The 12257-nt window shown below is 29.9% G+C and overlaps 1 protein-coding gene across 4 annotated transcripts; it reads left to right on the forward strand.

The window, feature by feature from the left end:
• Positions 1-1313: 1313 nt before the first annotated feature.
• LOC104753679 (WAT1-related protein At1g68170-like) lies at positions 1314-7974 on the forward strand. Of its 4 annotated transcripts, none has more exons than XM_087490352.1 (8): positions 1314-1496; positions 1981-2111; positions 2206-2268; positions 6449-6565; positions 6707-6947; positions 7041-7199; positions 7322-7473; positions 7571-7974. In XM_087490352.1, the coding sequence occupies exons 1-8, from the start codon at positions 1419-1421 to the stop codon at positions 7737-7739; spliced, it is 1110 nt and encodes a 369-aa protein (XP_087346478.1). In that variant the 5' UTR covers positions 1314-1418; the 3' UTR covers positions 7740-7974. The 4 variants fall into 4 exon arrangements, with proteins under 4 accessions (XP_087346478.1, XP_087346480.1, XP_087346481.1 ...); XM_087490354.1 differs by lacking the exon at positions 1314-1496 and adding an exon at positions 1794-1884; XM_087490355.1 differs by lacking the exon at positions 1314-1496 and adding an exon at positions 1794-1884 and having other exon boundaries at positions 1981-2029.
• Positions 7975-12257: the final 4283 nt, after the last annotated feature.

The following is a 12257-nucleotide window of genomic DNA, read 5'->3' on the forward strand; positions in this document are numbered from 1 at the left end:
TCTATGCTATTTCCCTGCTTTTGGTTTCTTCAACCCCAACCTTAACTAATTCATCACATTCTCATTTATTTTTCTCTTCATATATAGATATAGTCCTCATGTAAGTAGTCCTAGCTAATTTTTCTGAAACCACTCTCACATTCTTTTGGTAATATTTTTAGAAATTAGAAAGAAAGTAAGAATAATTTAGAAGCTATATATAAAGCTTGTTCCACTAAAGAAAACCTCAAAAGTGTAAAATTGTCAGAGATAATTCATCTGTAACTTACTAACTTTAAAGTAACGGTGTATACTGAAGGTATAACACAAAACTGACGTACGTTACTAGAACTATGTTCGTGAATAGAAATAAAGATGAGATTCCTTAAAGCTAAGATAAAAAATCAACGGCCAAGGTGAAGCATATTTGCATAAGTCTATATACCTTCCATACTAATGCCATGCATGAAACTAGCTACCTGGACCCTCTACAATTCGAAACACACTGTACTAGGGAAAATCAGAATACAATTAGAAACAAAACTGATGGTTACAAGCTTTTTGTATACTTTTTGGGTGTACGTACGTAATGGAGAACACCACAAAGCACAAAGCATGCCTTGCACGTGTCAACAGCATCCGAACACGTTGATGTATTCCTTATTTTTTTGTTCCTATGCATTATCAGTTTTGTATATAACAGTAAACTATTGCTTAGACAAATCAAAAATTTTTTTTTTAAATCCTACTTTTGTGAAGTAACAATATCAAATCTAACACGTAAACTCTATTCACAAGGTGGAGTGCAACAGTTCATATTCGTGGAGGGTATACGGTAAAGGTAGTGTGTGGTTGCTGGATTCTCATTTTGTTCCTTTGCGATTTGGTTTGTATATAAAAGGTATTAAGATAAATTATATTTTCTTTGTTCTTTTTTTATAAACTAGTTTTGTAAAGTAACAAAATCACCTGCTTTTATAGAAAAATTTTAGAATAATAATTTCTTGTCAAAGATTTAATTTAATTTTTATTATATATTTCACTTCTATAGAGAAAATTTTCAGGATCATGATGGCTTATAAGTGTTAAATTTGGGTTTTATTGTGGGCTTCCAATTCAAAACAATTGACAATGAGTGGAGAGACTCTAATCCTTTATATATTACTCAAGTTCATTCACATCTATCCGATGTGATATCTTTTCTTCACATGCCTTTTCGAGATAATGGCTCTTCCGACCATTAATCTCGACATAATGCTCCTTTTTTAGTTATTTCGATGGAATTGGACCTTCCTTTGGGCTTTCCTTTGGACCATCAATTAATGGGGTGATTGGACCTCTTTCCGGGCCGAATTAATTAACGGGCAAGCGTGTGTAGGCTCTGATACCATGTTAAATTCGGGTTTTACTGTGGGGTTCCAATTCAAAACCAATTGGCAATGAATGAAGAGGTTCTGACCCTTTATATATTACTCAAATTCCTTCACATCTATCCGACGTTGAATCTTTTCTCCATGGTAAGAATAAATCTTGAAGTGAAATGTTTGGGTATCTATTTTCTGGATTCACAACCCGTTGTTTGTGATTAGAGAGGAGATTTCCAAAGTGTTTTGGATAACTAGAATCGTAAAAGAGTTTTAGAAGCACTTTACATTAGGTTTTATGGTGGGATATGACATATCTATAATCATATTCCGGAATCTGAACTTATATCACATAACTCATTTATGGTACTAAAATTTAGTGGACCACAGCTAGGAAAAAAGAGAAGTGTTGGTGTGATAAATAAAGAAGCTCAGGAGTTCAGGAGAGTCAGGACTCTTTAACTCATTTAGCTAGCTGTTCTCTCTCTCTCTCTCCCTCTCTCTCTCTCTATAAATTAATTGATAAGTATATAAGTGTGAGGTAAGAAACTAGCTACAAGGAATTTAAAAAATGTTTGATAGAATATGTGAAATGTGGAGAGAAATGAGGAGTATAACGGCAATGGTGGTGGTGCAGATAGCTACGGCAGGGCTAAACATATTGTTCAAGCTTGCCATGGAAGATGGTATGAACCCAAGTGTACTCGTGGCCTATCGTCTCTTATTCGCTACAATTTTCATGCTTCCTTTGTCCTTCATATTTCAAAGGTTGATTTTCTTGTATATGATAATATGGTTGTGTTTGTATGTTTTGATATTAATTAGATAATGTCTCGTTTTTAAACTACATGTGATCGAATAGGAAGAGGAAGCCGGAGTTTACATGGCGTCTGATGTTACTAGCATTACTCTCAGGGTTACTCGGGTACGTAGTCACTAATTGTCACAAACACATAAAAAGAAAGAAGCTTTTTTCGGTTGTTTTTCTTTTTTGGTCTTCTTGTGTCCCAATGTCATGTGTTCATGTGTCTTTGTGACTTTGTCAAATTAAAACCACATTATTTCGAACGGAAATTGAAAGCAATTTCGTTTTTTTTGTTCCCTTGTGTCCCAAAGTTATTTATATGCTCATGTCTTTGTGACTTTGTCAAACTAAATCCATCATTTTTCAGATGAAATTTTTTTAAAAAATATCTAAATGTTACACAAGTTTGATGCAAGACTCTAAAATTCATATAATCCTAAATAAGTTCAATTCTCTATAGATTTTTCAAAAATACACATCCACTAGATAGCTAGTTAAGTCGTCGGGTACTTAGGGTGTCTTATATCTTATAATAGTCATTTACAAGTACTAAGTAGCTTCAACCATTTTAATTAGTCAATATTATCAACCAGTGGTTTTACATTAAGACTAGGTGCTTCCCCACGCAACGCGTGGGTTGTGGTGTAGTTGGCACTTTCTTGTTTTTTTTGGTCTTTATCGTATTCTCTTTTGTATTATTTTGTTTTAATTAGGCATATACGGGCTTTGCCGTCACTTTTATTTATACACTATATGTTTATACCATTTCGTTCAGATTTGTATAATTGTGGCATTTATTTTTTATGAATTATGAAGATGTTGTTTCTTGCTTTTGAGGATCCAATCTTATCATTGACTGATATTGTTTCCAATACATTTTTTGTATTATAGTTTTTCTAATTAACTGCTTATGTAAACTCTTCATACGTTGATGTTGCAATAATAAGTTATTTTTTTAAAATATCTTCCGTGTAAGTGATTATGTTTGTATGCCCATGTTTTGGTCTAATATCAATAAGATCGTTTCTGTTTTTCTTTAGTTGGCTTTGAAACCAATATTGAGTTAAGCAAATAATGGGTCGAATTATGGTGTTAATAAGTAATATAAATTCTTATGTATATATATTGTATATATGTGACTATAAATTTAGCTAACTAAAAAATTATGTAATATTTAAATATAATTTTGAACATATATATATATATATATATTTATTTGTGGGAGGAATGTATGAAATTATTGGATAGAAGTTATTTTTGAGTTAAATGACCTTTAATGTCTTTAAAGTGAGTTAAATATTAATAAATTTTTATATGTGTCTTGACTTTTTTAAAAAGGAATACCAAGTGTTTCCTTCCAAATTTGAAGTGATATAGTATTTTAGTTTTCTAATATGATTTTATGAACTTCAATGTAAAAGTTTTTCAAAGTAATAAGTACACTCACTGATTGAATTATAAAATTTGGAGAAATGTTTATTTCGTTTAATCATCTGCTCTTTTAAATAAATTAAATAAGTATGTTGTTATTCCTACAAATAGGACAACATATATTATAGTTTAACCATGAAGTTAAGCAATGGAAATGAAACTTATGATTGCAAGACAAAATGCTTATATGTTACACATTGATTGTTTAAAAATGAATAGGAACATCTAATTCTCAAATAAAGTTGATTGTTTTGTTAAAACCAACATATGTGAATTTAAATTTAACTATGCAAATTTAAAAAATAAATATGAATAGATTAGAAAGGCAAGAAATATAAAAGAAATATTTTTTATATAAATAAAAGAAAAATTGAAAACAATGTTAAATATATATAATACTTTCTACATTAAAATATAGAATCAAACTCTTACAAGTTACAACACATATGAGATATAATAACATTTGATATTGGTAGGAGAGGAGGAGAGAATGTTTACTATAAGATGGTAATCCAAATTAGATAATGGAGATGAATCTTTAAAAAATAGAACAATGTAATATCTATATATATATAATACTTTCTAAATTAAAATATATAATCAAACTCTTACAACACATATGAGATATAACAACATTTGATATTGGTGGGAGAGGAAGAGATAATGATTACTTATAAGATAATAATCCAAATTAGATAAAGGAGATAAATCTTTTAAAATAAGAACAATGTAAAATATATATCATGTAGTCTCTAAAATTAAAATTTAGCATTAACAATGATATTTCATTTTTTTTACAACCCATACAACAAAAATAAGAAATCAAAAATAACAAAAAAAAACAAAAATGATTTGAGGTATTGTAGAAGAGAATGAGAGAATGTGAAAATGAGATAGTAAAAGAATGTAAATATGAGAGAATGATATATTGAGAGAATGCTTATTTATATGATAACAAATGATGGAAGTTACATTTAGAACTATGGAGTTACAATAGTAATTTACTGTGTTTGAATAAAATTGAGTGGTAGAATATGATTAATGCATAATTTATTTTATTTTCAGTTATAATTTTATTTTAATGTGTGAGTTAAATGTATTGTGTTTATTGGATCTTAAATATTTTTTAAAGCAATTAGAAAGCAAATAAAAAAATAAAAAAAAATTAGAAAACATTAAATGAAAATCAACCAATAAGGAGAGACCAAAACCTTACTTTTATATATATGATATATTGCTTTAAACTTTGAAATGAGAAATATATTATAAACAATAATTTTACATGAGAAATATATTAATTTAGCCAACCAAAATATGAATATAAGTTTAGCCAACCAAAATAAATAAAAAATATTAAAATTTAACCAAAAATAATTTCTCTTGAAAGATAATAAGTTAGTAGGAGGAATGAATTAATGTACAATTATTGGATAGGAGTTACATTTGAGTTAAATGGAGTTAAATGTCTTTAATTATAAATAAATATTTTAATTTTTTATAACCTAAAATAAAAAGAATACCAAGTGGCTGAATCAAAATTCACATGATTTGGTTGTTTGTTGATATAAACTCAACACTTACACATAATATTTCAAAATAAAAAATATTACTTTTTAAGTGACAAACTAAATTAGTTTTATTATAAAATTATATGAATTCTTCAATCTCAATAATTTTTAAAATCCCAAGGATAACTTATATATTTTTTTGGTTTTCACGTATCAATTTAATTTATAGTGCTAGATTTCATACTAATAGTTTCATCTTTAGAGAATTTAGTGAAATGATATTTTTAAAATTATATTTTATTTTTATATTTAAGTTCCAGTTGAATATGTTTTGTTTTTTGGATCATTTTTTTATTTTGATTAAAGACACAAAAAACCAATTGTTAAATTATGTTCTTTTTGTTTTCAAAAACCTCAAATCATAAAAATATATATATATATATATATTATATTGATATCTGCAAATTTAACAATTGGATCACAAAACAAAATAGTCTTTATAAATGGATAAATGGATAATTATATTGATCTTTAAATATTATATTGATCTTTATAAATTATTAAAAATGATACATGAATATGTGAGATATCCATAGACATAATAGATAATTACATATGGATCATTTCAACTTTATGATCTTATTGTGTGGTGAATATTGTAAGGAAGTATGAAAATAATGACTTATAAGATGTTAATATAAAATAGAAAATGGAGATTAACATTTTAAAAGATTAAAATAAATATATAAGATATACATATCATACAAACTCTAAAACTAAGCTTTTACAATGATATTTGATTTGATTTTTATAACCCATATAACAACAATAACAAAAAAATACAAAACAAAACAAAACAAAACAAAAAAGAGATTTGAGAGTAGTGGAAGAAGATGAGAGACTAAAAGAGTGATAGACTAAGAGAATAAGATAATGAGTATTTATAGGAAGAGAAATGATGAAAAATTACATTTAGAAAAATGAGAGTTACAATTCTAATTTATTGTTTTTTTTTAATACAATTGATTAATACAACTTAGTGGAGAAATAAAGTTAATGCATAATTTATAGGGAGAAGTTATAAAGATTTCAGTTTTATATTATGTGAGTTAAATGTGAAAATTAATTGTTTTAAATTTGTGTTTTAATATAATTTTTTTTTGTTAAAATTGCATTGCCAAATGGACCAATAAGGAGAGACTGAAACTCTACTTTTATATATATGATTCAACGTGTTACCAAAAATATAGAAGACTTAACACTTAATTACTGAAACTAGTACGTAGTTGATAATATTGTTTTAAAAAACCAAATATATATTGGAATTATAACACTTAATTAATGTGGTGATAATTAAACAGTGTGGTAATACCGAGTATCCTAACCATTGCGGGTCTGGCTCTAACGTCAGCAACATTCACCTCCGCTGCTGGCGTTCTCACTCCATTGATCACTTTTATCTTCGCTGCACTTCTTAGGCAAGTGACACACGTCAAATCAATTAGATTAATTAAGACCTTTTAATTAATATATATCTATACCATTATTATTATTTTGTTGGTCGGAAATATTTATACCATTATTAAACAAAAGATATATAATCCATTTTCCGTGTAAAGGATGGAGAGTGTACGGCTTGGGTCGAGCGTAGGGTTGGCTAAGGTTTTTGGAACATTGCTTGGTGTTGGTGGAGCTCTTGTTTTTATATTCTACAGAGGAAAAGAGATTCATCTATGGTCAACTCACGTTAACCTAGTGACCCAACCACGTGATGCTGCTACCACTCACCATATCTCTATCTTTGGTGCTCTTCTAGTTTTTGGCGGTAACATTTCCATTGCACTTTGGTTTTTATTGCAGGCAAGTTTTATCCTTTTCAACTTTCTTTTCTATGTATATTTTCATGTGTGTTTGTTTACTAAAGGCATATGTAACTTTTTTTTTGGTTTACAGGTTAAGATAGGCAAAATATTCGGAGGGGCTTATTGGAACGCGACACTAATGAACATGATGGGAAGCATAGTGGCTATGCTTGTCGCTCTTTGCTGGAAACACGATTTAAATGAATGGAGATTAGGATGGAATATTAGACTCTTAACCATTGCGTATGCGGTAATTATCAATCCATTCAAATCAATAAGGGACTTGTTTGTATATGTATTAAATTCCTACGAGTCTGTAAGAGAAGATTCATTTAAGCATTTGAAATATATAATTTATGTTGTCCATCGCAGGCAATTGTGATTTCTGGGATGGCGGTAGCTGTTAATGCATGGTGCGTCGAGTCTAGAGGGCCCCTATTTGTATCGGTATTTAGCCCTGTAGGACTAGTGATCGTAGCCGTTGTTGGATCATTTTTGCTAGATGAAACACTTCATCTTGGGAGGTACAAAACTCGTGTATATTGTATTGTTTTGTGGAGGTGGGTTTGACGTACGTATGTATATATAATATGGTTTATTTTTTACTTGGCAACATTACAGCATCATTGGTACAGTGATTATCGTGGGAGGATTATATCTTGTGCTATGGGGTAAAAACAAGGAAATGAAGAGTATCGTTACGATAACCTCGGGTCATATTGAAACAAATAAGACTAGCAAAGACAACATCCTCAACAGTCTTCCTACATTAAGTACAAATGTCCCTTGAATCCTCCTCTTACATATCGACCATCGATCAATTTATAATGCTCGTTATATATTGAACAAGTGAGTGTTAACAGGATTCTTCTATCTAACGACGATTTCGTATAACCTTTGTATGCCTTTGTTCTATACCACATTTAAAAAAAATCAATATTTTCAGATGTTTGATTATTTTCAAAATTAAGACAAAATTGTAAAATCTTTATTGGTTCTACTTAGTTTCTGTTTTGAGGCATAAATACTCTGTCATACTGCATGCCCATTTCACAGTCTCATCTCATATTATTTCAAAACTTGTGAGCATAATATATATCAAACTATTTTTTATATGAAACAAAGAATCTAATTTAAAGTAGGGAACTTAAAGTTAGATACATACATAAACAGAATATTATTTATCTTAAAATCGGAGTCATGCTCCAGTTGCACCTGCTAAAAGAACAACAGATGTTTTAGCCAATTTAGTAGTAGTTTGTTCGGTTATCACTAATCGAAAAGGATGCGTTAAGGTATGTAATTGGTACCATAATCATCAACCTCACATTCATTATCATCACTCACATACCTTAACACACACCCCTCTTAGAATATTGAAGATTAAAAATGGGAAAAAAGGAGCCAAAGTAGGAGTTACAAAGGAATAAAAAATAGTCATTTTCTGATTAGTAACTTTCCAACAAAAAAAAAAAATAAATAACAAATGGACAAGGTTCATCTAAACCTTCCTCCAAGCAACGAACCTATATCTATATTTGTTGTAGCTCATGAAGTTTGTGCACCTAATCAAAATAGCCAGAAACAAAACTGAAAGACTGTAATAAATATTCTTGTCATAAAAAAACAAGAATATCATATAAGATGAAGAATCGACAAGAACAAATGGACAAGAGTAAACCCGGCAATGTGATTCCATGTATAATAAGTAGTCGTTTAAGCAAGGATAAAATCAGCAGATAAGACCTTAACGCTGTACGAGTCAGAGAAAGGATCAAGTTTGAAGATGGAACCGAACCACTCGAACTCCCCCCAAATCTCTCATCCCTCGGGTCCCTCACGTGTCACCAGGGAAATCTCGGCACACCAAAGCTCCAAACTCTCAGGACCTTCAGACTGCACATTCCACAAGATGACAATATTGTTAGCATAGTTGCTGCAGAGTCTGTTGATATCAAATCCCCACTGGTTAGATTGTTGCAAGTCTTCCAAACCCTCACTTCCTTCCAATCCAACTCATTTGGCAAACACCACAGTATTCTTCCGCGGGTACCACTACAGAATAAGAATTTCCCAATGACACACCAACCTTTTATATGTCCCGGCGGGTTCAAGTGTGTTTTTTTTACAATTGATTACCAATTGGTTGAATAGTTACAACTGTCATCTTTTCTTTTGATGTTTTTGTAGAATTTTGCTGCCAAAAAAAAAAAAGTTTTTGTAGAGTTTAAAGCTTTATTTTTTGCTACAATTTTTTTTTGAATCAAAATATATTGTTAACGATTATTATTTGTATATGCGGTAAATTAATTAATGTATTTATCATCTATACAAAATAAATTAAATTGATATGAATAATTATAAAAAGTTATCATAAAAAATTAATCTCTTTGACAAATTTAATGTTTTGGGGAAATCTACGGTACAAAGACTTTGTCATTTGCTCTCACAAGCAAGAAGAACCTTCATCTTTTACTTTGTTTATTTGTCCAAGATTAGTCCTCAACGTAATCGCTTGGTTCATTATTTTGTATAAGATGTTCCTTTGATCTTCCTTGCTAAGAAGAAGAAAAACCTCGCACAAGAGTAGAGTCGTGTGTTCGGATATTCTGATTAATTAAAGATAATTTTAAATAAACTTTTAAATCTTTTTAAAAATTCATAATTGTGCTAAAAATTTTTAGCCTAAAACATATTATTCAAAATATCAAAACTTTAACAATTTCATATTCATGATAATATTGATTAAGCTATTAGAGAACCAAAAAAAGCAATTACATAATTTTATGTAAACTTATGTTATATTCTCATGTTAATTTTGAAATTAATTTTCCTTGAAAAAGCTTTTCATTAATTATTTACATGCTTTTAATTGTTCAAAACAACTTAACTCAATTTTGTCAACCCAATTTTATTAATATTAGGACTCAGACAACCGGCGTTGAAATCGCTTCTTACAAAAACTTCCACAATAAACCAAACACCACCTCATCTAGTTACTTAGTGGAACAACCAACCACCCCTAGGGACCAAGTAACAAGAGAGGTGGGCTGGAATATTGTATTTCGTCTAGCCACGGACAACAGTTCCCCAAAAATACTCCAATTCACTAAAACTCCTCTAGTACCCCTAAAACCCATGACATCACTTCAGTCAATCTATTATCATCCAAACTTAACTCCAACTATCTTCCAAAGACCCAAACACATAACAACATGATGGTGTCGACCGACACCACTTTGGTGTCGACCGACACCACTTTGGTGTCGCTCGACACCCCAACTTTACTACAAAACCGTCTACACGAGACCACAATACAAACACTTGATTAACACACACACTAACCGTTCATTTCACAAACCCACCGTTGGATATGAAGCTTATAGCACCACGAAGCTACCTACCAAAATTCAGCTAAATCGGACTCCGTTTCATCCTGCAAACATTGCCCCGAAGTAGCCATCTCGAACCAGTTCACGTTGTTCATCCGCTGGTGATGGTGTTGAACGACACCAACCTAGAAATCACGATCGAAACCTCCCTTCAAACTCCTTCTCGCCGCAAATCCCTTACCCACTACAACCATCAATTCTCTAATCGATCTAACACTAAAACAATAACACTTACTTGGATTACAGCCATGAGAAAGCTTCCTTGTGTCTCCCAATCCACCACCAATCTCCCATCCATCCCCTCACACATGAAGAAGACGGATCTCCCTTCTTCTCCTTATTTCCCTGCCACAGCTCTCCCTTCCACAGCCACATATCTCACCAAAAACATCAAGAACAATCCTAAAAACTCTCAAGAACATTCTCAAATGCTTTCTCTCCTTTTCCTCTCCTTTTTTCACTAAACGGCGACCAAAAGCACATAAAACCCTCGACCTAGGTCGCTTCTCCACTTATATACTCGGTTTGGATAACCAATTAAATCAAACCAGCCCGAAATCGCGAAATAAAACAATCTGGTTGAACCAGAAAAGCTGGTGTCTATCGACACACCCCTGGTGTCGATCGACACTCATCCCCAAATCACACTATTTGGTTCACGGATGTTACAATTTCTGAAATTTTAGTTAGATTATAGTATAACATTTAATATTAGATATTAAATGTTATATTATAGAAAGTCGCAACGAACTATGATTTGTTAATTATTGATGAAGAAACAAGAATATAGAAAATTCAAAAGACATGACTATTTAAATAGACACACATATTAGAACGAAAAAATTGTGATGATAAAATATGATTAAAATATAGTGCAAAAAGACACAACTCTACAATGAACAGATACAACTGTTTGAGTTTAAAAAAACAAATAATTTTTTTTTCACAAAAAATACTAAAAATGTCGCAATTGTTGTTCTCACTTATTAAGATTGTTATTATTACTTTTAAATATTAAATATTAAAATATTGTTTAATGAAAAGTTACGATAAATAGAAGCAACTATAAATTCTATAGTAAGTTGTATTAAATTTCTCTATTGCTATAATCATTTCTAAAATTTTAGTTAGATTATAGAATAACATTGAATATTAGATATTAATATTCAATTATTTAGATTCAACATAAAATGAAAAAATTTGTTTCAACGAACTTGTTGGTTACTGATGAAAAGACAAATATAAAGAGAGTTCAGAAGACATGACTATTTAAATAGACACACGCCAATTACGTCATACGCCTATTAGAATGAAACTTGTGATGAAAAAATATAAATAAAATATAGTGAAAATATACAACTTTATAATGAACAGATACAACCGTTTGAATTTTTTAAAAAGCATATAAAAACAAAAATTTTACGTAAAGGTACTACGAAAAATCGCAACTGTTTGCACTTCATTGTACCTAATAATCCATATAAACTGCTTTTAAATAGAAGACATCTTTATTACCATATTGGAAATGTCAAATTCAAAAACTCACTATATAATCCATCTAACTCTTGAAATAAAACTCTGACAATTTTTATTAAATTTTTATATTTAAAATTAAATAAAAATTGTAAATTAGATTCATCATTCCAAAAATATTTTGTTATATCAAGAATTGGAGGATTTTCTTTACTTTTAAAAGAATAAATGCTAGAGAATAATTGAGATTGAAAATTTATATTGTTTTGTGTCATTGCAAAAAAATGAAAACAGTTCAAACAAACAAATATATACAGATTTCAAAAGATATGAATGTCCCAATAAACATAACTCTACAGTGACCAATTTTAACTTTTCATAAATAACAGTTTTAATGAACCATCACGACTTTTCGAAAAATGTCCAAAAAATATGAAAACACA

Source organism: Camelina sativa, chromosome 16 (assembly GCF_030686135.1).
Source record: "Camelina sativa cultivar CO46 ecotype springtype chromosome 16, ASM3068613v1".
In the NCBI taxonomy this organism is placed as follows: domain Eukaryota; kingdom Viridiplantae; phylum Streptophyta; class Magnoliopsida; order Brassicales; family Brassicaceae; genus Camelina; species Camelina sativa.

What these genes read in the sequence shown, in the direction of transcription:
- LOC104753679 (XM_087490352.1), top strand. Translation starts at nt 1,419, where the DNA reads ATGAATGAAGAGGTTCTGACCCTTTATATATTACTCAAATTCCTTCAC. An exon ending in CGTTGAATCTTTTCTCCATG is followed by an intron (nt 1,497 to 1,980) that starts GTAAGAATAAAT and finishes GTGGTGGTGCAG; the next exon opens with ATAGCTACGGCAGGGCTAAA. An exon ending in GAAACACTTCATCTTGGGAG is followed by an intron (nt 7,474 to 7,570) that starts GTACAAAACTCG and finishes GCAACATTACAG; the next exon opens with CATCATTGGTACAGTGATTA.